Source organism: Sceloporus occidentalis, unplaced genomic scaffold (assembly GCF_023333645.1).
Source record: "Sceloporus occidentalis isolate IW3139 unplaced genomic scaffold, rSceOcc1.0.p SCAF_2, whole genome shotgun sequence".
NCBI classification, from domain to species: domain Eukaryota; kingdom Metazoa; phylum Chordata; class Lepidosauria; order Squamata; family Phrynosomatidae; genus Sceloporus; species Sceloporus occidentalis.
In genome coordinates, this window is record NW_028316982.1 from 244,361,780 (window position 1) to 244,388,602 (window position 26,823).

Sequence of the window (26,823 nt, forward strand, 5' to 3'; positions counted from 1 at the left end):
GTTTCATTTATTGAATCAAACCAATTATAGTCTTTCTCTTTTCTTAGTGACTTCAGTTTTCCCCGCATTATTGTCTTTTACAGTGAATAATGTTTCCTCATAAAGTGTCCAAAACACAAGAGCTGCAGGCTTGATTTGCTCTTGGATCCATGTATTTGTCTTTTATAGCAGTCCATGGTTCTGGCATCCCATTTCAAATTGGTTTTTTCCTGCCAGTTTTCTATATTGTTCATACATCCATACAATGAAACTGAAAACAGCATAATCATAAATCATCCTTCCTGACTCCGGGAGAGGCATATCTTCAGCTAAAGCTATACATTTAAAAATCAGGTTGGGTGCATTAAGATTTCATCATACATAGAGTAGATACACTGAAGTTAATGGGACTTAAGCAATCACAATTAAGTCAAGTTCTAATGGGTGAGATAAAAAGACACATTTAACTTTCCTATTGAGAAAAATAGAATTAACTTTGGCTGGATCATATCACTGGAGTACCTTCTTTTCCACCTTGTGTTACTTTGCCAATTTTTCTCCCCTTGTTTATAGAATATATCCATTCAGGGAGAGCTGATGACAGAGGAGAAGGATGTTGAACCAATCAGCAGTATTAAAAAAAGACTGGAGAGCATCCCAAGTCGAGAGAGCTTAGCAAGCTCTGGATTTCAGGAAGATAAAAGTTTAAGTGATGTGGAGGAAGAAGAGGAGGGTATGTATTAATTCCTTCCTCTTTCTACAGACTGAGTTATTTTTACAGCCATGCTCTGCATCTTTGAGATTTTCTTTCTCCATTTATCATTCTCATAAACATCCGTGGGAGATAATGAGATCCAAGAAAAGATGGTTTAAAATGAGTTTATTTACAGTGTTACTCAATCTGACAGGAAGATGTTGTGATTGTTTTTTGAGATCTTTTCCTTATCCTTGGGGGAAGTGCTCAGCATATTACAAGTATTGTTTTTTGTTCCCACTAAACTTCAACATTAAACTTCAAACACTGTCATGAGTACCGTATATACTCGACTATAGGTTGACCTCATGCATAAGTCAAGGGCAGGTTTTGTGGCCAAAATTATGGATTTTGATATGACCTGTGGATAAGTCAAGGACAAAACTTAGCAGCATGTAACAAAGGATGTAAAGGATGAAGCAAGGGAAAACAGTGCTAAAGAACTTAAAAAATGTTTACAAGCATAACTGTTTGTGTTCACCCTAAAGGCTGGATGATGAGATAATAGAGGGGGTTGATACTTCTTTTAGGTGCTCTGAGAAGGGATTAAGCTCTCACCTTTCACTAGGGGATAGTTCCTTTGATAAGAGTAAAAATACAATACTGACAATGACCCGTGGATAGGATGACCCATGTTTTTGGGGTCAATTTTTTGACTAAAATTTCCAGACTTATACTTGAGTATATACAGTAACTTAACTACAAGCAATACAAAAGATATATTAATCTTGTATGTCCTGAATTGATTTCAGACTCTGATGATTTTTACAAGTGGCCTCTCACCATGGAAGATTTGATGTCGTACAGTTTTCAGGTGGCCAGAGGCATGGAGTTCTTGTCATCACAAAAGGTTATTTTTTCTTCTGTGCATTTTCCCATAATCATTATCTGGATGTTCCAGACTATCCTAAAAATTTAAGGACCCAAACAGACAGGCCAAAATAAAGCTGCTTCAGGTCTTTGGTGGTATGCTGTTTAAATGACACACACATCTTAAGAGTCCAGAAGCTGTGCCAAAGCTGCGCTCCAGTCCTTAGGCTTTGACGCGGCTTCCAGCCTCTTAGGACACATGCATCATTTAAAGAGCATACCTCCAAAGTGACCTGAAGCAGCTTTATTTTGGTCTGTCTGTTTGGACCCTAAGGAAGTTTTCTTTTTGAGGTACTGTATATCACTGTTTATCAGTCTTTTGGCCTTCAGGTGTTTTGGATTTCATCTTGCAGAAGGTTCAACCAGTCTTGCCAATTAAAGATCAAAGTATCTCCACCAGTGGCCTCACTAGGATTGATGTCACCCGGTGTGGTAATTTATAGTGTCATACACACCCCATTGTCCCCCTCCTATATCACAAAATACAGAAACCTTAGCAATGTTTTTTGTACTAATATTATTCATAAATCGCAATTCCTGTACAGTTAGCCCTCTGTATGCATGTTTTTTTTATTAATGGCCTGAAATTATTCAAAAATAATATAAATTCCAAAAGCAAACCTTGTTTATGCCTTTTTATAAAAGGAACACCTTTACAATATGCCATTGTATTCAATGGGAACTGAGCATCCACAGATTTTGGTATCTACAGGGATACTGAAACCAACCCCCAAGGTCCCACTGTATATCACTGAATGTAATGGCAATAGTTGTGACATAAACAACTAACAAAATAAACTTATGCCTTTAAATTACAATACCATATGTACGGCCTGATGTATTTACATGTAGACAGTTTCATGTGGTTAAAGTGGAAATTTGGTAAGATATGATGTTTCTAAAGAAAATATAAAAATAATAAAAAATTAAATTTTAAAAAGATTTTTTAAATAAAAAAGCATCTCCTTTTTTCTTCCATTGATCCTCACCCCACACACCCATCTTTTCCATTGAGCGCCAGCCTTTTGAACGGACTCAGACCAACACCACAACCTGTTTCTGCCAAAAGACAGATACTTGAGGAGCAGTGGTGTCACTCCCTCCCATTTCGGTGTCCACTGGTGTGGACTGAACTCCCGACACAACCTTAGTGATGCCCCTGATCACCACTGCCAGCTGATGGCTTCCATGTTAGGGATGTGGTGAATCCACTCTGGGTTTTATGCCAGACTTTAAAGGAACTGTACAGGTGCTGAAACTATTTTGGTGAATAGAGTTCAGAACCTTGGATAGCTCCTTTTAAATTTTAGTCTAGGTTTTTGTTCAGTTCCGGTAGAGTTCCCTGCTTTGGTTTATTGAATTCAAACTACATGTGCTTGAAATAGCTGATTATCAATCTATGAAATGCAATGTTTAATATCATTACAAAGTCCACAACAGAGTGCTGTGTCCCTTGGTAGTACTTAATAAATTTACAACACACCTGTATTCATGTGTAGCTAGAAGCAGAATGCAATCTTATGCATGCTTTAGGTTATTGTATGCCTTGACGGGTCTATTGAACATAAATAAAGATTGATTGATTGATTGATAGTTATAGTTAATATGTCCCATTGAACTCAGTGGGTCATATTTCTTGGTGGGTATATATAGAATACTGAAAAGATGCATGAGTCTGACAACTTTCAAATCTCATTGTTGAAGTTCTGTGTTAACTATGGCAAATTTCATGAAAAACAGAGGTATTAAAATATGAAAATGCATACATGAAAAAAATCCCAAAAAAGATTCCAAAGATTTAATGTCTAGGATCCATATCATGAAGTGGAATAAGACTGTACAACTCTTTTCTTGTAGTGCATCCATCGTGACTTAGCAGCCAGAAACGTACTTTTATCTGAAAACAATGTTGTGAAGATCTGTGATTTTGGCCTTGCAAGAGATATTTATAAAAATCCTGATTATGTGAGAAAAGGCGATGTAAGTCAGCACACTGCTTATTATTTGTTTCATTGTTTATCATTTTGAATGGCTCACAAAAATGTTGTCCAAATGTTTATATTCCCTCCACTTAAAAGGCCCCTGAAAGTGATTATACATTTTTGTAATGTGAAGATGAGCAATCCAGATGAGTTGTATATGCTGTGATGACTTGCATCCTCCACAACAATGCTCGGAAATGCTCACCAGCTCTGCTTTTTAAATAGTTTACACGTTGATATTTGTTTCTTGGCTAACCTCACCAGACAAGCCAGTGAAAGGCTTCAAGCTAATGCACAGAAGCTAATGCACTACACTGGGGCTGGTGTAGGCCTGAAATAATAATATTGCTCATCATAGTTTAGAGACAAGTCTCAAAGTGCTTAATAGTAATTTGCTTTATTGGAAAGAAAGCCCAATGCATTTTGACCTAGACACACACACACACACACACACACACACACAGAGAGAGAGAATTTATGGCCTTCTTCAGGGGCTATGTAAAACATACATATAAATATAAAAAGCAAGACATAATTACATGATAAAACATATATAATCTAGCATAAGAAAAGTCATTTTAATCTTTGTACACTACTTAGGATCTCAGCATCAGGGATTTCTGCAATCAGATTTCAAATTGGTATGTACAGGCCATAGTTAGTATATAAAGATTAAAATGAATTTTTTAATGTTATATTATGAATATTTTATCATACCCAACAGATTATTATTATTAATAATAATAATGGCCATCCAGCCTCTGCTTAAAGACCTCCAAGAAGGGAGACTCCACTACACTCCGAGGGAGTGTGTTCCACTGTCAAACAGCCCTTACTGTCAGGAAGTTCCTCCTAATGTTGAGCTGGAATTTCTTTTCCTATAGCTTGCATCCATTGCTCCGGGCCCTAGTCTCTGGAGCAGCAGAAAACAAGCTTGCTCCCTCCTCAATATGACATCCCTTCAAATATTTAAACAGGGCTATCATATCACCTCTTAACCTTCTCTTCTCCAGACTAAACATCCCCAGCTCCCTGAGTCTTTCCTCATAGGGCATGGCTTCCAGACCCTTCACCATTTTAGTCGCCCTCCTTTGGACACGCTCTAGTTTCTCAATGTCCTTTTTTAATTGTGGTGCCCAGAAGTGGACACAATATTCCAGGTGGGGCCTGACCAAAGCAGAATAGAGTGGCACTATTACTTCCCTTGATCTAGATACTATACTTCTATTGCAGCCTAGTTCTTTCTTGATCAGAAAATAACTTCTCACCCTGGAAGAACATCTTTAGATCCATTCCATTATGGCCTCAGCCCAATCTCGCCTGTTTTCCTTTTGTTGCAATGGAACCAATAAAGGTTGTCTTTGTTTGAGAACTGCAGACTTAAAAATGGGAACTAATTCTGTAAAACACATAATTTATGTTTAACCTTTGTTACAGGCACGTCTGCCTCTCAAATGGATGGCACCAGAATCAATATTTGATAAAATCTATAGTACCAAAAGTGATGTTTGGTCATATGGAGTACTACTATGGGAAATATTTTCCTTAGGTAAGTTATAGTATACATGTAAGTACTATTCTATATATTTATACACAGTGTAAGCCTACGCATGTCTGATCAGACATATGCACAACTGAGTTCTATGGAACTTACTGCCAATTCAGTGAATATGAGATTTCATCGTTATTCTCCCTAATAAATTTTGCAGCCTAAATATTATACATTAATATATGTTTAACTTCAGTCTTGGACTATGTGCTTATATTCTATTAGAAGCCCTGAGATTCACCAATATATTTTCATTATACACAGCCAGAGTTTCTACTCAGGATATTATAATTGTATATTTGCAAAAATTTCAGCAGCAGGCAGAAAGTGGATCATTAAAATAAATCAGCCCCTGCTTTATATTATGTATAAGTATTATCACAGAAACTACAGTGGCTAGGAAAAACTACAATAGTATGATCAAACAAACATTATTTGTGGCAGATGTAAGGAACCACTGGCCTGCCAGATGTTTTGGACTACTCCTATAATTGCTTACAATTGGCTGTGCTGGATGAGGCTACTGGCAGCTGAAATCAGAAATAGCCAGAGGGTTGCGAGTTTCAGTCTTGAAATCTTTTCTATTTTTCTTCCAACCATCAGCATACCTCTGTCCCTGCAACCTTATAAGTCATCTATTTAAAATGATAAATTTTAACACTGGGGTGATGACCATTATAAAGATGAGGAAGGAATACAAGGATAAAATTATATAAGCATGAATTAGCAGATTCTTAGGTTTCTTAGGTTTTATTTGTTCTACTGTAGTTTGGAACAGAATAATAATGCATCTGCATTTTTATATGCTTGATTTCCATAGCTAATATTTTACACAAAATGTGGTCTTTATTGAATAAAAATGTCAAATTTGTCACCATTAATCACATGTCTCCAGTTATGGAAACAGACTGTTAGCATGCCAAAGGGAAAGGAGCTTCAATAATATTTGTAAGATCCTGTACTTTTCTCTGGAGACAAGTTCATTGCATTAAAGCTAATAACTCCATGATCTATTAAAATGGTTGCAGGAAAAAAAATAGTTAGAGGAGGGTGGGTCTCATGCCACAATTATTTGAAGATCATAATTTGAAAACAATGCCATTCTATTTATCAGTTCCTTCCCTGAAGTGATGGGAGAAGTGTATATGGCAACTATGACATATATGATTGCAGTTAAGATCAATACAAATGAATGAACACATTTACACCTATAGGTCAAGTCAAATTGTGGAAAAATTACCTTTTGGGAGTATGACTTCTAGAAATCATTAACCAGATTGGCCACTGGCCATGTTGCCTCAAAACTTCTGGGAGTTCCAGTCCAAAAAAGTAACTTTTTCAGGCTGGGTATGGGAGGCAACAGCCAATCCCCTGGGACCAGATTAGTGTCTGGTGTTGCCATTCCAGCTGCTTCCTTCTTGGATTGATCAGTAGGGCTCATGGCAAGTACTATACTATCCCAGGGCAATTGCATACAAGAGGAAAATGCTGAACAAGGCATTAAAAAAAGAAGAAGGAAACTGCAGGATACAAAATTCATCCTAGAAAGGAAACATCAATTTCATTCATCAAAGAAGAATGGTGTAAGAGACAGTCACAACAGCAGAGGAAACCAGTCCATGCATACAGTTCCTTAGACAAACAGTCTTTTGGCCGTCTAGTGCAGACTGCTTTGTCAGTTCTTGCATTTGAATTAACCCATGCGGTTCTGGAAGAGGATAGTCATTTAAAAACCTATACTCAAGGAAAAGCATATAAAAAAATAAGGCTGAGATAATATACTGTATATGCTTACCTGGAAACAAGCCCAGTTGCACGTAGCACATGAGCAGACATGTGTATGATCCCACAAAAAAAGTTTTACAGATCCAATTTGTTTAACTCAGCTGAGGAAGAATTCTTCTTCTTGGCTTTACTTCGTGAACGAAGATTCAGGAAGGATTCATCCGTGCTTTCTACAAGCGCGTTGATGACGTTGGATGTATCCTTCGAGCTTGTGCAATGGATTTTTCTGGTGGAGCGCAAAGTGCACAGAACTAGCCTCACCCTTTAAACCAGAGGTTCGTCTGCTGAGGCCTTGACAAGCATGGACGGTGGCAGCGAGGTCCTCGGGTCGTAGGTTTGATTAGAGTTGACCTTACAGGGTTAGACGAGCACCATCTGCCCGGGTTTGGGATTAGAGTTTTCCTTCTCCTAGGATGGTTGCCATAAGGCTAGAGAGCCCATCCTGCCCTTTGGCGCTGTCAGACCCTTCGGTTGTGACCTGTCTGGCATGGGAGGCCACCGCCAGCATAGCTCACAACTTCATTAGGGTACACAAGCCTCTCCCTCACACAGTCAGAGCATAGCTGGAGGGGTATAGGAGGCCGGAAGAAGACAGTTAAGGAGGAGGAGCCTCTTCCTTCAGGCTATCCCTGGTGGAGTTGGGTCTGCCTGATCACTCCCTCTCAGGCCGGAAGATGACAGTTATAAGATGACAGGAAGAATAATGATATCATAAGAAAGAATAATGAAATGAAATGAAACTCTGAGATGGACACAGGAAGTGTCACCACTGAATTTTAGTGTGTTCCTGTTAGACTCAGCTAGAGCTGGCTGAAAATGTGCTTCTCTGGAACATTGCTCAGAAAACATAATAATAATAATAATAATAATAATAATAATAATAATAATAATAATAATAGAGTTTATTTATATCTTCCTGCTTCTCCCAATTGGATCGAGGCAGGATCACAGCAGAGTTTTAAAAATACAATTAAAACAATTTTAAAAATACAGTTAAAACATTACAATATTATTACCACATAAGTTAAAAACACAGTTAAAAACATAAAATCAACAATGATGGGGTCAGATGCTCTCGTTCCATACAGAAACAGTCTGTAAAAGTTTCCAGGGATGTAGCAAGGCGGAGCTCCTCTGGAAGTCCATTCCATAGTCTAGGGGCAGCTATACTAAATGCTTTTTGGGAAGTAGAAACATATTTAGATGCTGGTACCTCTAACAATTTCTTCCCATTTGTTCTAAGAGTGCGGGGCAGATTATATTGGGAGATGCGTTCCCGTAAGTAACTCGGGCCCACGCCATGTAGGGATTTAAAGGTAATAACCAACACCTTTTATTGTGCTCGGAAGCTAATTGGAAGCCAGGGTAGATCTTTCAGAATAGGTGTTATGTGGTCAAATCTCGAGGATCCGGTGACCAACCTGGCTGCCTCATTTTGCACTAATTGGAGCTTCCGAACTTGATACAAGGGTAGCCCCATGTAGAGCACATTGCAGAAATCAAGATGAGAGATTACCAGAGCATGTAGTACAGCTTCAAGATCCTTTCAGTCGAGGTGGGTTGCAGTTGGCATATCAACCAAAGTTGATACCAAGCACTTCTGTCCGTCGCATCTACTTGAGATGACAAATGTAGAGATGGATCCAGAAGTACTCCCAAACTGCGAACTTCATCCTTCAGGGGAACGGTGACCCCGTCTAGGAGTAGTTGACAAATTTTCTTCCCCAGGCCTAATGATCCTATGGCAAGTACCTCCGTTTTCTCTGGATTCAGCCTGAGTTCGTTTTTCCTCATCCAGCCCATTACTCTTTTGGATTACAACTGCCAAAATCTGCACATCGTCATAGCCAAATTATTATTCATTCATTCATTTATTTATTTTGGTGTATAGGCCCATATTTTACATAATCTACTTTATGTATCTGAGGAAATAGACTTAAGTTTATGAAAGCTCATGCTTCCAACTTCTTTCTTTCAGGTAGTCTCAAAGGTGCTATAAGATCTCTCTGCATATTGGTTCAACAGACTAACACAGCCATATCTTTGAATTCTATAACCTATTTTGTTATACATGCCAGCAGAACAGATTTCCATCCCTCATATGCATAACTAAGTAATGTTTCCTGTCCTGACCCTCCCTTCCCCAAACATACTTTGCCAGGCACTACCTGCTTCAAGAGATAGAGATCTGTTCTGCTGGTGATCAAAGCTCAAGGAAGAGGATCTTTCCATCCCATCCCACCAGTGAGCAAGGCTTCAACAGGGAATTGCAACAGGGGCCCTACTTCTGATTGTTGCAGCTTCACTGGTTGGCCTGGAGAAGACAGCTATCCCACCAGGAAAAGGGCAGGGAGCCAGTTAAAGGGATGGGAGGGAAGGGGAAGGGGAAGAGGAGCATGTGCACCTTCTCCTCTTCCCTCACCTATGTGTCCCTTTAACTGGCTTCTGTGGGGGAGTTATTCGTGGTTTTTCCACATTCGTGGGGGTCTTGTTCCCCCGTGAATGTGGAGGCAGTCCTGTACATAGGATTAGTGAATACGAAGCAGTTATAGAATGTGATACAGAATGCCAGCCATAGCTTGTAGAATCCCTCAGCCAGCATAGATACTGATCAGTGTTGAACTGGGAATTCAGTGGTAATCCAAAATGGAATCTTTTTAAAGTTGTAGTTATAGTCCAGTGTCACCAAGATTCTGCATCAGAAGATGATTATTATTATTATTATTATTAACCTTTATTTATGAAGCGCTGTAAATGTACACAGTGCTGTACATACAATCTTTTTAATTAGACGGTTCCCTGCCCTCGGGCTTACAATCTAAAGATGGGGCATAAAATTCAGACAGGGGAAGGAGATCTCATAATTATTTTAGACTAGGTACTCCATTTAACAGTGTGCAACTGTTCTGAAATGTATCTGTATGTTTAATTTGTTGTTAGCTCCTGTCCAAGTATTTTTAATTATTCCCTTTTAGGTGCATCCCCATATCCAGGTGTTCAAATAGATGAAGACTTCTTCAGCAAGCTAAAAGAAGGCATCAGAATGAAAGCCCCAGATTTTGCAACCCCAGAAATGTATGAATGCTTGTATTGTTACACAGTATCATTTTAAGAGTTTTCACATGTTACATTCAAGACAAGTACAGTCTGTGTACATGTGTACAGTGTACAGTGTGTCCAAATTCTGGATCTGTACCTGGGTACAGGAGTTTCTGGGTTTTCATTAGGGATGTTTGTGTACTCACATTGTTCAAATGTTTGTGAGAATCTCTTTTTTGCCATACTCTGTTTTGGGCCGAACACAAGAGTGCAGAGACTTATTTTGGACTGTAGAGCCAAAAGGATAATTGACATCAGGACAATCTCTAGGGGCTACATACCAACAGTAGGCATGGCCAGAACCCAAAGTGAATGTGGCCATCCTTTTTCTCTCACATAACTTTCATAAAGAGGTGCACACAGCACATTAGTGTCCTATTTAACATTAGCATCCTATTTTACAATGGATAGTTTGCCATCTATTTGAAGACATCCTCCATTAGAAAAAAAAATGTTAAATCCAATTCAAAGGTTAAGAATCCTAACAAGGAAGAACATGAGTCTTGAGATTCTTTTCTCACTACCCAATTATAGAGCTATGATTCTACTTTAAGTGCCATGGCAACATCCTAGTCAACCCTGGAGTTTGCAGTTTGTTGACAACTGATGTCAAGCTGATTTTGATATATGTGACCCTGTGAATGACAGACCTCCAAGTCACCCTATCATCAACAGCCCTGCTCAGGTTTTGCAGATTCAGGGCCATGGCTTCCTTGATTGAGTCTATCAATCTGAAATGTAGTTTTCATTTTTTCAACTGTCTTCTATCTTACCAAGTATTACTGTTTTTTCTAGTGAATCATGTCTTCTCATGATATACCCAAAGTATGACAGTCTCTGTTTAGTCATCTTGGCTTCTAGGGAGAGTTCAGGTTTGATTTGCTCTAGCACCAATTTATTTGTCTTTTTAACAATCCACGGTGTCCATAGAACTTGTCTCCAGCACCACATTTCAGATGAATTGATTTTCTTCCTACTGGCTTTCTTCAATGTCCAGCTTTCACAAAAATACATAGAAATCGGAAATTCGATGGCATGGACAATCCTAATTTTAGTATTTAATTATACATCTTGACACCTCAGGATCTTGTCTAGTTCTTTACAGCTTCCCTTCCAGGTCCTAGTCTTCTTCTGATTTCTTGACCACAGTCTCCATTCTGATTAATGACTGATTAATGACATGGTAGGGAAAATCTTTAATTGTTTTAATAGTTTTATTGACTACTTTAAAGTTATGTAAATCATCTATGGTATTATTTTTGTTTTCTTAATGTTCAACAGTAAACCAGCCTTTGCACTTTCTTTCTTAACTTTCTTCAGTAATAATTCCAAGTCTTTACTGTTTTCTGCTAGGTGTATGGAGTCATTGTTGATGCTCCTTCCTCCAATTTTCATGCTTCCTTCCTCCACATCTAATCCTGCTGTGATGTGTTTAGCATACAGGTTAAACAGCTTGGGTGATAAAATGCAGCCTTTCAAGACCCTTCTGCTAACTGGAAACCATTCTGTTTCTCTGTATTCTGTCCTGACAGTAGTCTCTTGTCCTACATTCAGATTAAACCTCAGGACAATCAAATGTTGTGGCACACTCTTTTCTTTAAGAGCATTCCATCTCAGACTTCAGAACATCAGTCCTTGAACAAAAGAACTAGATAAATTGGAAAGAGAAACAACAGAATTGGAGTTCATCCACAAACTACAGTCTCTCAGCAGTGGACTGAACAAAGATAATGGCTTCCTGGCACACTACAGACATTTCAACATGGGGGTGTCCTACACTCATCTATTCTCTTCACTACAGGCTAGTTCCATTGCCAAACTGGATTTGCCTCTTCATTTCCATGCACAAAGGCTAGTTCACAATACTTTTGTTCACAAATGACTATAGTTAAAATTGGGCTTGCCACTTCATTTTCATTCACAAAGGATTTTGAATTCAAGTTGACATTTTCACACACCTAGGGAATATATGTCCCTCTCTGACTTACCACTCCACTGAGTGCAACTGAGGAAGTAGACATATTTCCAATATGATCCCTAGTGTTTCTTCCTTTCCTGAACCCAGCTTGGACATCTGGCATTTCTTGCTCTACTTGTGGTAAAAGTCTTTTTTGTAGAATTTTGAACATCATGATGTGTGTATGAGAAATTAATGCAATGGTTCTGTGGTTACTGCAATTCCTAGTGTTTCCTTTCTTGTGGATTCAAATGAATACTATAAATTTCTAATCTATGGTGGGTTACAGACCGCCATTAAAGTACGCGCAGAGCGTGTACTAGGGTTAGGAAGGGCTGGTGCTTCCGCACCCCCTTAACCCTAGCACGCACTCTGCGCGCACAAAATGACAGCGGCCGTTCCACATGGCCGCCGCCATGATGGTGTCATGAACGCGCCACCTCCAAACGAGGCGGCGCGGACGTGATGCCATCACTCCACGCGAGGGCGCTTAATGCACCCTTTCGGCGGAGCAGGAAGGAGCTCCGAAATGGAGCTCCTTCCTGGTTTGCATCACTGGTGCAGCCGTGTGAAGGCTGCACCAGTGACGCAAATCAGAAAGGGGCCGAGCGGCCCCTTTCTGGGAGTCCCCGCTGCCGTTGGGGTGTCCTTGGGGCTTGAAGCCCCAAGGACACCCCTTTTCAGGCTGCGGAGAAGCAGCCTTTTGCCACTTCCCCGCAGCCTGCAAAGTGGCGGATCGGGGCCTCGGAGGCTGCCGGTCTGGCAGCTGAGGCCCCGATACACCAGGGAAAGGGGCGGATGCAGGCCGCCCGCTTTTCGGCGGTCTGTAACCCACCTATGGGTTATTTTTTTTCTTTTCCATATTTTTTGACAGCTTTTGATGAAACTGGAGTAGATTCTGTCTCTTTAGCATGAAGCAACTTTATCATTATGCCATCTGTTCCTGGTGATTTATTTTTCCTTAGTGCTCTGAATGCAGGTTCCACTTCAGTTTGTGAAATTATAGGTTCATCTTCAAATGGCTCTTCTTTGAATGAATCTGTCATCCTTTAATCTCTTTTATATAGTTCTTCTCTGTATTGGTTCCATCCTCTTTCACCTTCTGCTTGGTCATGTAATGTCTTTACCTCCTGGTGGTATAGCATCTCCATGCTTGATTTAAATTTCTCTTTGATTTCTCAAGTCTTGTGGAAAAGGTCTCTTGGTTTGTTTATTTGGGGTGGGGGTGGGGGGTAGTTATCTTATATTTTTCTGCCCTGATTATTACAGTAGTTCTCTTTGTCCTTCAACACAAGTTGTTGAACAGTAGCATTCAGTGTTCTGACTGTATTTCTGTCAGCTTTTCCTTTTGCTTCTCAACCAGTATTTCCAACAAGCGTTGAAGATATTCCCTGGAATGTTTTACCAAAATTCAAAATCCACGGAATTCCCCAATATTTATAGAAATATTCAGTTAAAATTCCTGAAAGAAATTAATTAAATTCCCCAGATTCCAGGGAATTCATTGGAAATTGGCAACGCTGTTCTCAACTGCCCTTAGCTGGTTGAAGAGTTTCATTGCCATCTGCTGAGGCTTTTATTTCTTTTTTCTGCAGACAATGCCTTTTTGTTTTCCTGCCTGACAATGCCCCTGGCTTTAGTCCAGAATTCTTCTGGCTCCCAGTCAGTTAGGATTAATACTACACATCTATTCTTTACATTCTTCTTTACATAAAAAAAAAATAATAAAAAAAACAAATTATCACTATCCGGCTTCATTTCTTGATCCTAGGCCAATTTTTCTACAATCTTTGTTTCTGCTCTGTTTTCTGCTTTTGCATTTCAATTGCCCATGGCTAACAAGTAGTACTAATTTGGTGTGTAGCTGAGTTCCTCCTGACCTCCAGGAGAATATTTCAGTTTCTTCTTCTGCCTCTGTAGTTGGAGCATAAACTTGGATTATACAGTCACTCCTCCAAGTCCGAAGACTTGAGATCCACAGACTTGGAAATTCGCAGAGGGGCAACTGCCATTAACGTGAATGGAATGTGCCCCACTTGCATGCACCCCATTCAAACCTATGGGGCTTGCATATGCATACATTTTGGAACTCGTGGGGGGAGGATCCAAAATGGATCCCCTGCAAATTCCATGGGCCAACTGTACTTATATTGATGGATTTCCCCTAAGGACCTATTGATATTATTTTGTTAGACATTGCTTTATATCCTTTGGCTGCTTTTGTTACATCTCCCTTCACTATTAATGTCACCCCATTTCTTCTTAGATTTTCATTTCTTAAATAAAACACTATGTTATTATTTGACTCAAAATGTCCCATTCCTGTATGACAATGTTTGTATGTTCCATTTTTTTTATTGTGTCTAGTTTCCCCTGATTCATGCTTCTCACATTCCATGCTCCTATAACATGTATTGTTCAGCTTCAGGCTTTGCTTTCACCTCTGAGCGCATCAACAGCTGAACATCCTTCCAGCAGTTGTATCATTAGACACAGCACTATGCCTAGTTGTCCTCTGCTGTACTTCAGTAACTGGCTGATTGCCTTCCAACCTGGTAATCCCATCTTCTAGCAATATCTCTTGCTTCATTTTGGATTGTCTCATCATAGAATTTTCATGGTAAAAGACATTCAGATGGGGGTTCCTCCATCTCCTTCTGGGCAGTACTCACAAGTATTAGCTATAGAGTCACTCCTGTTGTCTCTGAGAAATCCTCCACCAGTGTCACCATCCACTATTTTGTTTGCCCAGTAGCTATTTGGCACATTTAGTGTGGCTCTTCAGCAAAAGCATGTCTGACATGGGAGATGCTACTAACAGCACCACTACCATCAGCATAGCCTCTTGCCTCACAGGAGCATGCAATCCCACCACCATAGAAAAACAGTGAGCAGTTTATAGTTTAGGGAGAGGCATTGAGAATTGTCAGCCAGAGAGTCCTAGTGCCCCACTATACTACAAGACCCAGGATTCCATAGGATGCAGCCATGGCAGTTACAGTGGAATCATAATGCTAGCATTGTGTAATGTGATATCATGATTGTGATCATAATCATCATATTATGTGATACCCTGGGCAGCAAACTGAGGAGAAGACATATAGATCACTGCCCACTGTGATGAAATGAATTGCCTTTAAGGTAATGAAATTATTTCCATATTGGCAACTAATCATTAAACATTAGCATAAGCAAATTTTATTGTTTACATTTTCATTTCTATCAGATTAGGCTCTCCTCCCTATCTCATTTATTGAGCTGTCCCCAACATCCCTCTTTTGTGTTCTCACTATTTCTTTTTCCCACCCACTCACCCTTTTACCATAGAAAGTCTTTACCAAAGAAAGGACTCTAGGTGAAACAGGTAAAGTAGCTCCTTAGTGCTTTCTGAATGTTTTATTTGTTTGTTTCTTTTATTTCATGTCATTTCTATGCAGCCTTTCTCCCAGAAAGAGACCCAAGGTGGCTCACAAAGAAAACCATTTAAAAACTATATAATAAAAATGTAAAAGACAATTAAAAGAATTAACTAAAATCAGTATAAAATTACATAAACAAACAAAAGATTAAAACATAACTAAAGCACACACCCCGTATAAAAGCCTCCCTTATATGATTATATATTAAAAGCCTGATTGAATTAAAAAAAAAAACATTTGCTTATCAGTGAAAGGAAAGCAAAAAGGGAGCCAGCCTAACCTCCCATGAAAAGGAGGGTGGGAGCAGCCACTGAGAAGGCTGTCTCTCTTTTCCCTGTTGAGTGAGCCCATTATGGTGGCAGGACTGAGAGAAGGCCTTCTCCTGAAGATCCTAGGATCCTTATAGGTTCTTAAGGAGAGAAATTGTTCTTTCAGATAGTCTGGACCTAAGCCATGTAGGGCTTTATAGGTCATGACCAGCAGTCATGAATTGTGCCTGGAAGCAAACTGGTAGCCAGTGGAGTAACTGATATAAGGAGCCTTCCATCTGGAAATGCTCCTATCATTAATGAAAATGAATGGATTAGAGGGACACCTCTCCCCCTTTAGCTTCTCCTGTTGATACTGTAGCTCCCACTTTATGGGAGGGAAGGAGGGGTGTGTTCAGGAATGGGTGGAGCACTGGAATTAGTGGGGGGTTGTTGTTGGAGGACACAGACAGAATGGTGGGAGATGATAACCTATATACTTCTGCTTAAATTTATATCTGAACAGAAGTAGGTTGATCCTTGTAAATCTCACCACTCCTTCTGAGATGGATTTCTCTGGCCTCTAAAATTTGGACCCAAGCCTTAGGCAGAAGAACTCACCCAGATATATGAATGTGAAGCACATACTTTCCTTCCTAAGTGTGGTAGGCCTTCCTTCCCCTTCATTCTTGAATGTTTTACATGTTTTTGTACTTCTGTGGGTTGAGTTATAACCCAAAAGATGCCATAGCTGGGGAGAACAAAACCTTTTGTGATGAGGCTAAAATGTGTCTGAGGGTTAAAATTAAACACCAAACCTAATCTGAACCCTCCCTCCTGCTGTTTAACACATCACTCCTTACTTCAGTGCAACTTTAAAGATTCTATCAAATTTTTAATCTGATCTTGATAAATCTATAGGAGCCTGTTAGAAGAGAAAGCTGGTATCTCAAGAGACAGGAAACACTGCACATGTGCACAAGAATCACAGGCTTGCCAGCATCTTGTTCCAGCTTCATTGTGATCGGCCTGGAAGGATTTATGGGTTGCCTGCTAGGATGGTGAAACTACTCAGTGAAACGTTCTGCTCTGACTCCTAGGGGGGTGACCAGTGAAAGAGAAAATATTCAATGGATACCATCAAAGGCTATCAGGGACTGTGATGGAGAGATCTGTGAACAGTTAAGGAAGCTGCAGAAATTTAGCCACCAACAGTGAAAGTTGTTTCAATGCTAGATAACATGTCTTCATGTACAATGTATTTGAAAGCCTGATAGTTATAGCAGTGCTTGGGAAAGAAGGGATAATGAGCTTACACATAGGTAGGAAAGATTTTGAATGTTAAAGCAGCAGGGATTATTCTAGCTCCAAGATTAATCAGTCAATAGAGCAACTAAGCCACAGATCCTTGTGAAGAGTTTAAGGAAATATTTCTTAGTGATTTGTATGTCGAAGAAAAAAGCATTCAAAGTAAAGCACTTTCAGCATAGCTCTCACAGTTTTTTCTTTAGTTACTTATTTACACACTTACTTTATTCCATATTTACAAGAAATTGACAGTTTACTGTAACTACTTTATTCCACAATTAAATTGTATTTGCTTCATACTGACACATCTTCATCTCATGCTCCCACTCAGAACCATGAAAATAACTAAATTAATCAATAAACCTTCTAAATAAAGTGGCATAATAGATTTTATAGCTTGACAACTATCTTCCTCAGTCTGGGAACCTTCCAGATTATAGGAGTTATAGTCCCCCAGGAAAGCACCAATTTGGAGAAGGGTTCCATAATTTGGTACAAATCTCTGAAATCCTTGTTCTGATATTTGATGCATTTTCCAAAGTGTTCCACAAATGCACTGTACTTACTAAACTGTCATTGAGGGAAGTCCAGTAACACCATCAGCACTTACTTCTGTTGGGTGTGGTGCTAGATTTTTGTTTTAAGGATGTTTTCTTTAAAAAGAGGGAAAAGATAAAAGATAATTTAAAAAATAGAACTGAAATATGGATGGATTTCGTGTTGTTTGATCAGATTAAAAGTGGCTTCAAAATGTGAGAATAAAAACCACTCTACCAATGTGACCCTAAATTGGAAGAAGAGAGACTGTAATATACTTTCTTTTCATCCTGCTTCTTTCACTTTTGTCAGGTACCAGATCATGCTTGACTGTTGGCAGGGAGATCCAAACGAAAGGCCACAGTTCTTGCAGCTGGTAGAGAGATTAGGGGACCTACTTCAAGCAAATGTGCAACAGGTAAGCAGTAAAATTCAGTATGCACCAAGCTTCTTCATAGTAAATAAAAAAAAAATACCATGCTGATACTACAGACTGAGTGCAGAATCAGGGACTACACTGTATGGTCCACAAGTCCTGTTGTCGCTAATGGTGGTATGGTGTGTGCACGACCATGCTTGCACCGCCATTTGGGACAGTGGGGCTTTCCATCCGTGGATGCAGATCCATGGATGGCAAGCCTGCAGGTAGTGAGGTCCTATTGTATACACACAATGACACCATTTTTAAAAAAAACAAAACCATTTTATATTGTACTTTACAGAGATCAGAACTGACAAGTCAGAATATTGCGTAGTCGCCCCTCCGTTTTCGTGGATTTGAAGTCCATGGTCAGGATTATTGATGGAGGGGCGAGCCCCATTGGCTAAAATGGCTTGCACGCCTATGAAGCATGCTCAGAGCTTTTCACAGGAGCATGCAGCCATTCAAGTCAATGGGGCTTGAATATATGCGAGTTTCTGTTTTTGCGGGGTGGGGGCAGAACAGATCCCCCACAAAAATGGAGGAGCAACTGTAATTACCTCTAACAAGCATTTCTCCTTGCTTGACCCTTCTCCCAATCCTACCTTACTAGACAGCAGCTGCTGTGAACTTTGGAGATCTGTTCTACTGTTGATTGGAATGCAGCACATTGAAGTTTCCACCACTGTGACAATCAGAAGTATCCCTGTTTCAGTGCTTCCTCCTGGAGATCACTCAATGGATGGATAGTGGAAACATCAGCCTGTTGTTATCCTGAACAACAGGATAACAAAACCCAGTAAGGCAGAATTGGGGGACTTTTACGACGCATATGTATTCCCTGCATTATTGCTACAATAGTGAATATGTATATGTAACAAATCAGTTACATATGCATAACTCTAGGTTATTCATTCATAACTGTGATTATGAATTCCAGCAAAAATCAATAAATTAATCCTGAAAGACAGTCCTTAATTTTTCTAATGTGTCATAGGCCCCATACAGACAGGCCAAAATAAAGCTGCCGCAGGTCACTTTGGAGGTATGCTGTTTAAATGATGCATGCGTCCTAAGTCCAGAAGCCGCACCAAAGCCATGCTCCAGTGACTGGAGCGTGGCTTTCGCTTAGCTTTATTTTGGCCTGTCTGTACAGGCTCATAGTCTTATCTGTGCTGCATAATATGATTCTTTTGTGTAGTCACTCTAAGCTCAAGGGCTGAACTAGCACATATCCTAGTGCTGCAGCTGAAGTGTGACGGATCAGACTTAGTGTCAACTATTTGTTAAAATCTCCATCATGCTAATAGCATATGAGTATTCTGTATTGTGAGGAATCTATAGTGATTCTGCTATTTCTGGACCGCAACTCCCAGAATTCCTGGCTGTCAGCCATGAAGGACTGAGCTAATGTGAGTAAGAGTCCAGCAACATTGGGAGGGCAAGAAATCTCCCCCCTCTGGGTTTCATGTTATTTTGTACTTTTATGCACATAGGATGGCAAAGATTACATCCCCTTGAATGATATTTTATCAGCAAACTCTGGATTTGACTGTCCCTGTCTTACTTCTCCTAATCTTAATGGGATAGAAAATGATTCAGCAGCCTTGAATTGTTCTACTTCTGAAAATACTGGGTAAGATGGAATAACAAGTTGCATGACATACCACAGATAGACAATGGTGATATGATTTTGATGCTGAACACTGAAAGATGCCATATAGTGACTGTTTTTTTTAAAGAATATAGATAAATAAATAAATATTTTTAAAAACAATATTTTAAAAATATTTTAAATGAATATAATAAATAAATAAATGGTAAGATTGATCTCTGTAGATAACAGTAAATATGCAGCACTAGTAAAAGTAGTTGGCCTAAATACCCTAAAGGTACCAGATCTCATCTGATCTTGGAAACTAAGCAGGGTCATCTGTAGTTAGTAGTTGGATGGGAGACTGCCAAGGAATACCAAGTACTGTATATTTCAGAGGAAGGAATGGGCAAAACCACCTCTGAGTATTCCTTGCCTTAAAAAACCTCTGAAATTCATGGGGTTGCTGAAGGTCAACAGGCGACTTGAAGGGACAGATGCACACAATAAGCATAATGCATTCAAATGTAGTCTAGGGCAGTTCTGTCCCTCCCAAGCAAAGGATGGAGCATATGCATGCTCTTGCCCATGTTTATGCATTCACAAGTAGTTTGATATATATTTTCCCCTTCTTCCTGCACTTTAAGGAGACACATGAATGCCTTCAGAATGAAGCCACCACAGAGGATCAAGACCTTTGAGGAACTTTCACCAAAGGACAAATGTGAACATGAAGTAAGTTGCAGTCAACCTCCTAATATCACAGACTCATAGAGTTGGAGGGTACCATAAAGTCCATCTTGTCCAACCCGCTGCCACAAAAGAATACACAACTAAAGCACTCTTGAAGACAACACATTGCTTGCTCTTTTCATTTCACTCCTGCCTTCATGACCTGAAGAAAAAGGATGAATGACCAATCTTTTGTGGTCATTTCCCTTCAAGATAGCTTACTGTTGAACAACACCCGGTTGACTCCACCGCTACTGTCCCTTGCAGGCTTACTGGTTTCCTTGTGCAAAGCATTTTTGCACCGATATCCTCCACCAACATCCATCACAATATCTAGTAATATCTAGTGATTTTTATTTAAAGGAAAGAGAATTTTGTGGGAAGGAAAAGTATGGAGATTTGCAGTGGGACTAAGCTGAATGAATTCAGGGAATTTTTCTGTAACCCAGATTTCAGTCTGAGCTACAGAACAATTTGGATGCATATAAAATTCTTTCAAGAGACAACCACTTAAAATCTGTATCTCTGTATGGGTTAAGAAAATTCTGCTAGTCTTGTAACAACCAAGCTACATCATAACCCAACTAAAAAGTCACAAAATGGGAATAAAATAATGAATGAAATTCCTACTGAACAGCATTTATCAACTTTTGCCCATAAATTTGTTTTTGCTCCACAAAACAGTGATGATTGACAAAACTGATACAGGCACTTATTGCTACTGTCTTACCATCTCCTCCAACCCACGCCCTCCACCACCAAGTCAGCTGAGGGGCCTGTGAACTTACTTGAAATTCTGCAGAAGTCATACTGATGAGAAGGGGCTTGAATAAGGTTTGACCTGTCTCAAACAGAACAGAGTTATTAGAGCTGGATTTTCTTTCAGGATTACCAAGCAGACAGTGGAATTGTGCTGCCTTCAAAAGAGCTGAAACGTTTTACGTGGACAGGAAACAAACAAAAACACTCTTTCTTTGGGTAAGTCATGTCATATTGTATTCACTTGCAGACAAAACTAAATAGCAATAGCATTTTAGCATTTACATTTCTATACCACTTATCAGTGATCAGCACTCCCTAAGTGGTTTACAGTCTGTTAGCCAATTGCCTCCAACAAGCTGGGTACTCATTTTACCATTCTACAAAAGGATGGAAGGTTGAGTCAACCTGGGAGCCCTGGGATCGAACTCACAACCTTGTGGCTGCAGTACCGGCATTTAATCATTGCTTCACCAGGGCTCCTTATGACTTTATAATTGTTTCCTATTCCCATTTACAATTGTGGTACCATTGGCATCATTGTAAATGTCCTGAAATCCACCTTAAAATCCAGTCAGCTGCACTTTGGGCTGCAGTTCTGCAGTGATGGTGAGTGAGGCTCTGAAGGATGATGTGCTCAGCCCCCTCCCACCAGTTGTGCACCATCTAATTGTGAGAGGACCCAACAGGTTTACTGGTGGGAGGAGGCAGGAGGCATCATCTTTCTTGAACCCACTTGCCAGTGCTGCAGAACTCCACCCCCTGCTGCAACGTGTTGCATGTGCAGATAGGTTTCAGAGGCCAAATCTGGAGACAGATTGAATCTGCAACATTGCAACTACATATCTGATGCAGGATCTTAGTGTTTGTTATCTGAAATACTGATAGCAGAACATGATGGAACAGTTACTTTTTGAGGCTACAGCTTATAGAAGCCTCCAAATTAACCACCATACATACATGCTGGGAGTTTGTGGAATTATGATACCAATTCAATCCTACATTATAGGAGAAAAAGTATAGTAAAAAAAACAACCTCAAGGCACCATTATGGGCCCTATGCCTTCTTTTGATCAAGGGGTGGATTGGTGCCTATACAAGGCAGGCCCTGCTGGATAATGGTTGATTTAAAACAACAACACCCTGCAGGAGACACAGCCATTAGAGATTTTCCACTGTACATATTTATTGTGCTTGCCTCCTGGCCGAAAATGTACTATATTCCAGGCATGGGCTATTTGGGTACCCAAATTTGGGTACCCCAACCATCTGAGAAAGAAGGTTCTAGAAAGGTCTCAAAGGTGCTACAAGATCCTTTTGCATACTGATTTCCCACACTAACACAGCTATGACTTTGAATTCTGCTCTTGTGAGTGTTTAGTTTTAGTGATACTGTGAAACATTAGAATCCAATCCATTATTTTGTATACAATTTGGGTTGGCATAAGGCTTTGCTATCTACTCAACCAGGTGGACTGGGTTGATCCATTAATTGAACTTTTTAAAAGTATAACAAATGGCCAATAGCTTTCTGTCCCTATTTAACATTCATCTCACAAGTGTCCATCTTTCCTTACAGCCTCCACTCTGCCAAGAGAAGCAAAGAATCTCTCCTTTCCAGCACCACAAAGCGAGACTTCTACAGTTTCAGTTGTGGTCATATCAGTGATGTGACCCAGCAATTCACGCATGACAATATAATGCGGGAAGGAAAACATGGCTTCCCTCCACCCATCTATAATTCTGTGGTTCGGTATTCAACTCCACCAGTTTAGGACTTCAAACACTTCAGAGCAGCTGTTCCTTAAGGGAGCTGCATTTTCTCTGTCACCATTTAAATATTGAACTGTGCTTCCTGCTGCTTACTGATGCAAACACTACCTGTGTACAATAGTGATGGCTATTTCTATAAAGCCGCAGAAATTAATGCTTCTGCATAGAACTAAGGCATTAGTTCTGCATCCAACAATGAAAAGGAAATATATGCCTGTTGCAGGTGGGAGGGCCACTGCAATGTTTCCTCACCATGCATTCCTTATTGGACATGCTTGTGTTTGTCTCATGCAATACAATGGTGAGGAATTGAAATCAACTGAACTAGAAAGGTAGTATTGTCAAAGACAATCTTGGTGTCCATGCAAACAAAGTTGAACCAGACCCCACAGCACTGTTACAATGGCTGCATCCACACTGTAGAAATAATCCAGTTTGACACTGCTTTGACTGCCATGGCTCAAAGGTAGAGAATTCTGGGAATTGTTGTTTCTTGTGACACCAGAGCTCTCTGAGAGAGAAGGCTAAATGTCTCACAAAACTACAGTTCCCAGAATTGCCTAGCATTGGGCCATGGCTGTTTAAACAGTGTCAAACCGGATTATTTCTACAGTGAGGATGCAGCCAATCAGAGCTTGTAAACATTAGTATTAGCATTTCCATTAAATTGAAAATGAATTTGAGGTGAAAATTTTTAGTGTAAATTATAAAATTAATGTGTCAGTAATTGTAACACATTAATATAAAATTTAAAGAAACAATTAAAAAGGCTAAAATTCCAAAAATAATAAAAAATAAAAAATGGCCAGTCCCCATATCAATGAATTAAAATATGATATTGTGTATTACTAAAACTTATAAAGGTGATTGATGTTATAACCAAATACAGTGCACCCTTGTTTTACGTGGGGGATCCATTCCGGACCCCCCCTCACATAAAACAAAAAACGTTATGCTTGAGCCTCTTTATAAGTAATGGGGCTCGTGCTCATGGTGGCACATGGCGGCGGCATGCATGCGCCACGGGCACACACGACATTGTTTTTCCGGTGCACGGCGGAAGCAATGCTGAAAGCAGCGTATAATGCACCCATGTATGACACGGGTGCTCTATAATGACTTTTGAAATAGTTGTTTAAAAATTATGGATAACCCAGTAAGTTTTAGCTTACAAGCAGATGTGAACACTGCACAGACAAAGGTCTATGCCACCTGGAAAATAAACCATCATTGATTTTTATGTATTATTTCAGCTATTATGGCTTTCCCCTAAGCAGTTCTGGGAATGTCAGTTTTGTTAAGAAGTTTTTAAAAAGTGCTTTCTCATTTAGGAACTACAGTTCCAGGTGAAGATGAGTAATCACAAATGTAGCTTTTGACGAAAAATTGCACTTTGTACATGGTTGTGTACAAATAGCAGTGGGATTTAAAAGGAACTTGATATTTTAAATTGCAATCATATGTACAATTTAAAGACTAGGACAATTTATTATTACAGTTGTAATCATACCCCACAACATTTCACAGATGACATCTGGAACATATGTAGCCAAATAAGATCAGAGTGTGGCCAAAATGGCAGAAGGTATTAACAAGGATAAACACACACCAGGCAAGGAGATGGCACAACAGTTTGCTTTTGCTTGAGGAGATTCTGCCTCCTCTTTTCTGCCCACTGCTGATTTAAACTGGGTTAAAACCTTTTGCATTTTGAACTCAGTTTGCAGCAAGTAAGCTTGAAGTAAGCTGAGTGCAAAAGGAGAAAGTAGGATGACCCAAGACATTTTAGAAGCAGCTGAAAAAAAAAATGGGACAACAGATTGGTTAGGATTGTCCTTGCCAAACTGGGACAGTTGGAGTGTACTTAAGCAGCTGGAATCCTATCACTATGTGGGTATAGGTGGTGGCAATAGGAGACAGTGCTGCAGCTGTGAAAGAATGCAGGCATTTGTGAATTCGGCCATCCAGAACTAACAGACTGTGGTCAGGATCCTGCAGATCATTGCACATGCAGGTGCAGCTTGGCTATGCCCAAGTCCCTTTTTGGATGAGGTGCAGAGGGCTAGTCTCTTTCCAGTGCACTCTGTCCAAAAACATTACACTTCCCAGCAGCTGTCAAAGAGCCTTTGCTGCAGTCTCTTACCAATGGGGATAAGAGGGAAGCATTTCAGACCATGAAGTTCTGGCTGCCCTGAGATCTCAGGGGAAGGGAAAAGAGTGCACTCCATTTGAGAGTGCAGCCTCATCCTCTCTCCCTGAGCCGTCTTAATCACCTCTTCCCAGTGAGAGGCAGAAGTAGGAACCCTTCCTGGGGCTGAGCAGCTGCTGGAAAATAGGATGAGAAAGAGCCACAGGCAGATGTATGACTGCAGCCTTGTCTGCTTTCCTTTGCTATCACCTCAACCCTGGAAAAAATACACTGGAAGGATTTTACAACATCTACAAGGCAGAACCTTGAAAAAAGTACAAGGTTTGGGCTGGTCCTGAAGCCATGCCAAGACCCACAGCACTATCCTCTCTCAGAATAAAGTGCCAGCACACCGGTATGCCATAGCACTGGAAACTATCACCATTGTTCAAATGTTAGTGAACAGAGTCATGAAACTGAAAAATGGAAAATGAGGGCTAAGCTGTCAGTAACATCGACAGAAAGTGCCCCAAACCCACTCTTATCAGCAGTCTTCTATGGACACAATGGTAGCCTTACACTGTTGCATTGTGACATTTGACCCTGTGGTAGAATGCAGCATTATAAGTATTTCAGTTTCCCTTTATTTTTACATATATATCACACAGCCATACACTTTGTGTCTTCATAGTAATAGGAACACATGAAAATTTGTACATGACAATTAAAATTTCAAAGGCGATGGCTGAGCAGGGTTGCCCTGGATCTTCAACATCTTGCTAAGTTCTTTACTTTATAGTTCACTGCCCAGTGTATATGCTGCTTCTAAGTGAATAATCACATTATTTGCTGATGCTTTTCTTGGTGCACTACTTGGGAATCCCTAACACATCTTATTTTTTGTTGTTGTTTGAACTAAGAGACTTCAGCATTCTGTATGTATATCCAATTATATTATATTGCATTTTCCATTTATACTCCAATTCCAAGCGACAGCACAGAGTGATTCACATTGCAACAATGCATATAGAATTCGAAGGCCAGTCAAGCGCTTTCTGAAATACTGCTGAATCTACTGTTACTGCTGCTATTTATGACTTACAACATTTATTTAGGGCTAAGAGCATGCTGCTAGGTTCATTTATGGTAAAGAGTAAATAGTATATTAGTGAACCGTTCTTTCAGTTCACCACTAAGCCATGGAGATAATTAGGTAACAATGGCCATGCTAAAGTTCATGTGAATGTAATTTTCAAGCAACACTTAGTATCCTTTATTTTTCATTGGACTTTATCACAACTAATGTCAGCTGAATCAAAGTCAATAACTTTATGCCATAATTGCATACCTGCTAATCTGGTGTAAGTGACACTGAACTTGGCACTTACTTCTGAGGAGATGTGTGTAGAATTACACTATCAAAAGAGCTTTTGAGCACCGAAGCATTTTACAACTCCCACTTCTAAAACTTATAGGGATGTCATCTATGCACATGCTATCAAATAAAAGAACACTAGACATCTTTTGATACATGGTTCATTTATTAGATACAGAATAGAAGCGCTGGTGTCATCTTCGTGTAGGATACTAACTGGTGTAAATATAATTTTTGAAAGCAAAATGAATGCTGAAACTTAACATTTTAAAGTAAATGTGCTAATAATAAATGCATGTAAATAATTGATACCTATGCCTAAACATTTAAGTCTATTTTCATATATTTTCTACATTTTCACAATAAAACTGAATTCCAAACTTTGCTTGAGAGACTATTGTTTTGCTTCTGTTACTACTGAAGTATCTGGTAGAATTAACTGGTATCAGGCAAAACAGACTGGCAATAAGAGCCGGCTTGGGGGTGGCATGGGTGTAGGGTGACTAGCACATTGCCTGCCCTGACTCTGCACCCAAGCCGGAGTCATGCCGCCC

The 26,823-nt window shown here is 39.8% G+C and overlaps 1 protein-coding gene across 1 annotated transcript in view; it reads left to right on the forward strand.

The window, feature by feature from the left end:
• Positions 1–23,444, forward strand: part of LOC149319904 (vascular endothelial growth factor receptor 1-like) — a 127,467-nt gene extending 104,023 nt beyond the window's left edge. The window contains exons 19-28 of the mRNA XM_089512568.1: positions 553–712; positions 1,486–1,583; positions 3,461–3,583; positions 5,023–5,134; positions 9,895–9,994; positions 17,800–17,905; positions 19,405–19,544; positions 20,150–20,237; positions 21,121–21,212; positions 22,573–23,444. Coding sequence (XP_089368694.1) covers positions 553–712; positions 1,486–1,583; positions 3,461–3,583; positions 5,023–5,134; positions 9,895–9,994; positions 17,800–17,905; positions 19,405–19,544; positions 20,150–20,237; positions 21,121–21,212; positions 22,573–22,768 — 1,215 coding nt within the window. The 3' untranslated portion in view covers positions 22,769–23,444. The remainder of the gene's footprint in view (positions 1–552; positions 713–1,485; positions 1,584–3,460; positions 3,584–5,022; positions 5,135–9,894; positions 9,995–17,799; positions 17,906–19,404; positions 19,545–20,149; positions 20,238–21,120; positions 21,213–22,572) is intronic.
• The last annotated feature ends 3,379 nt before the right edge of the window (positions 23,445–26,823 follow it).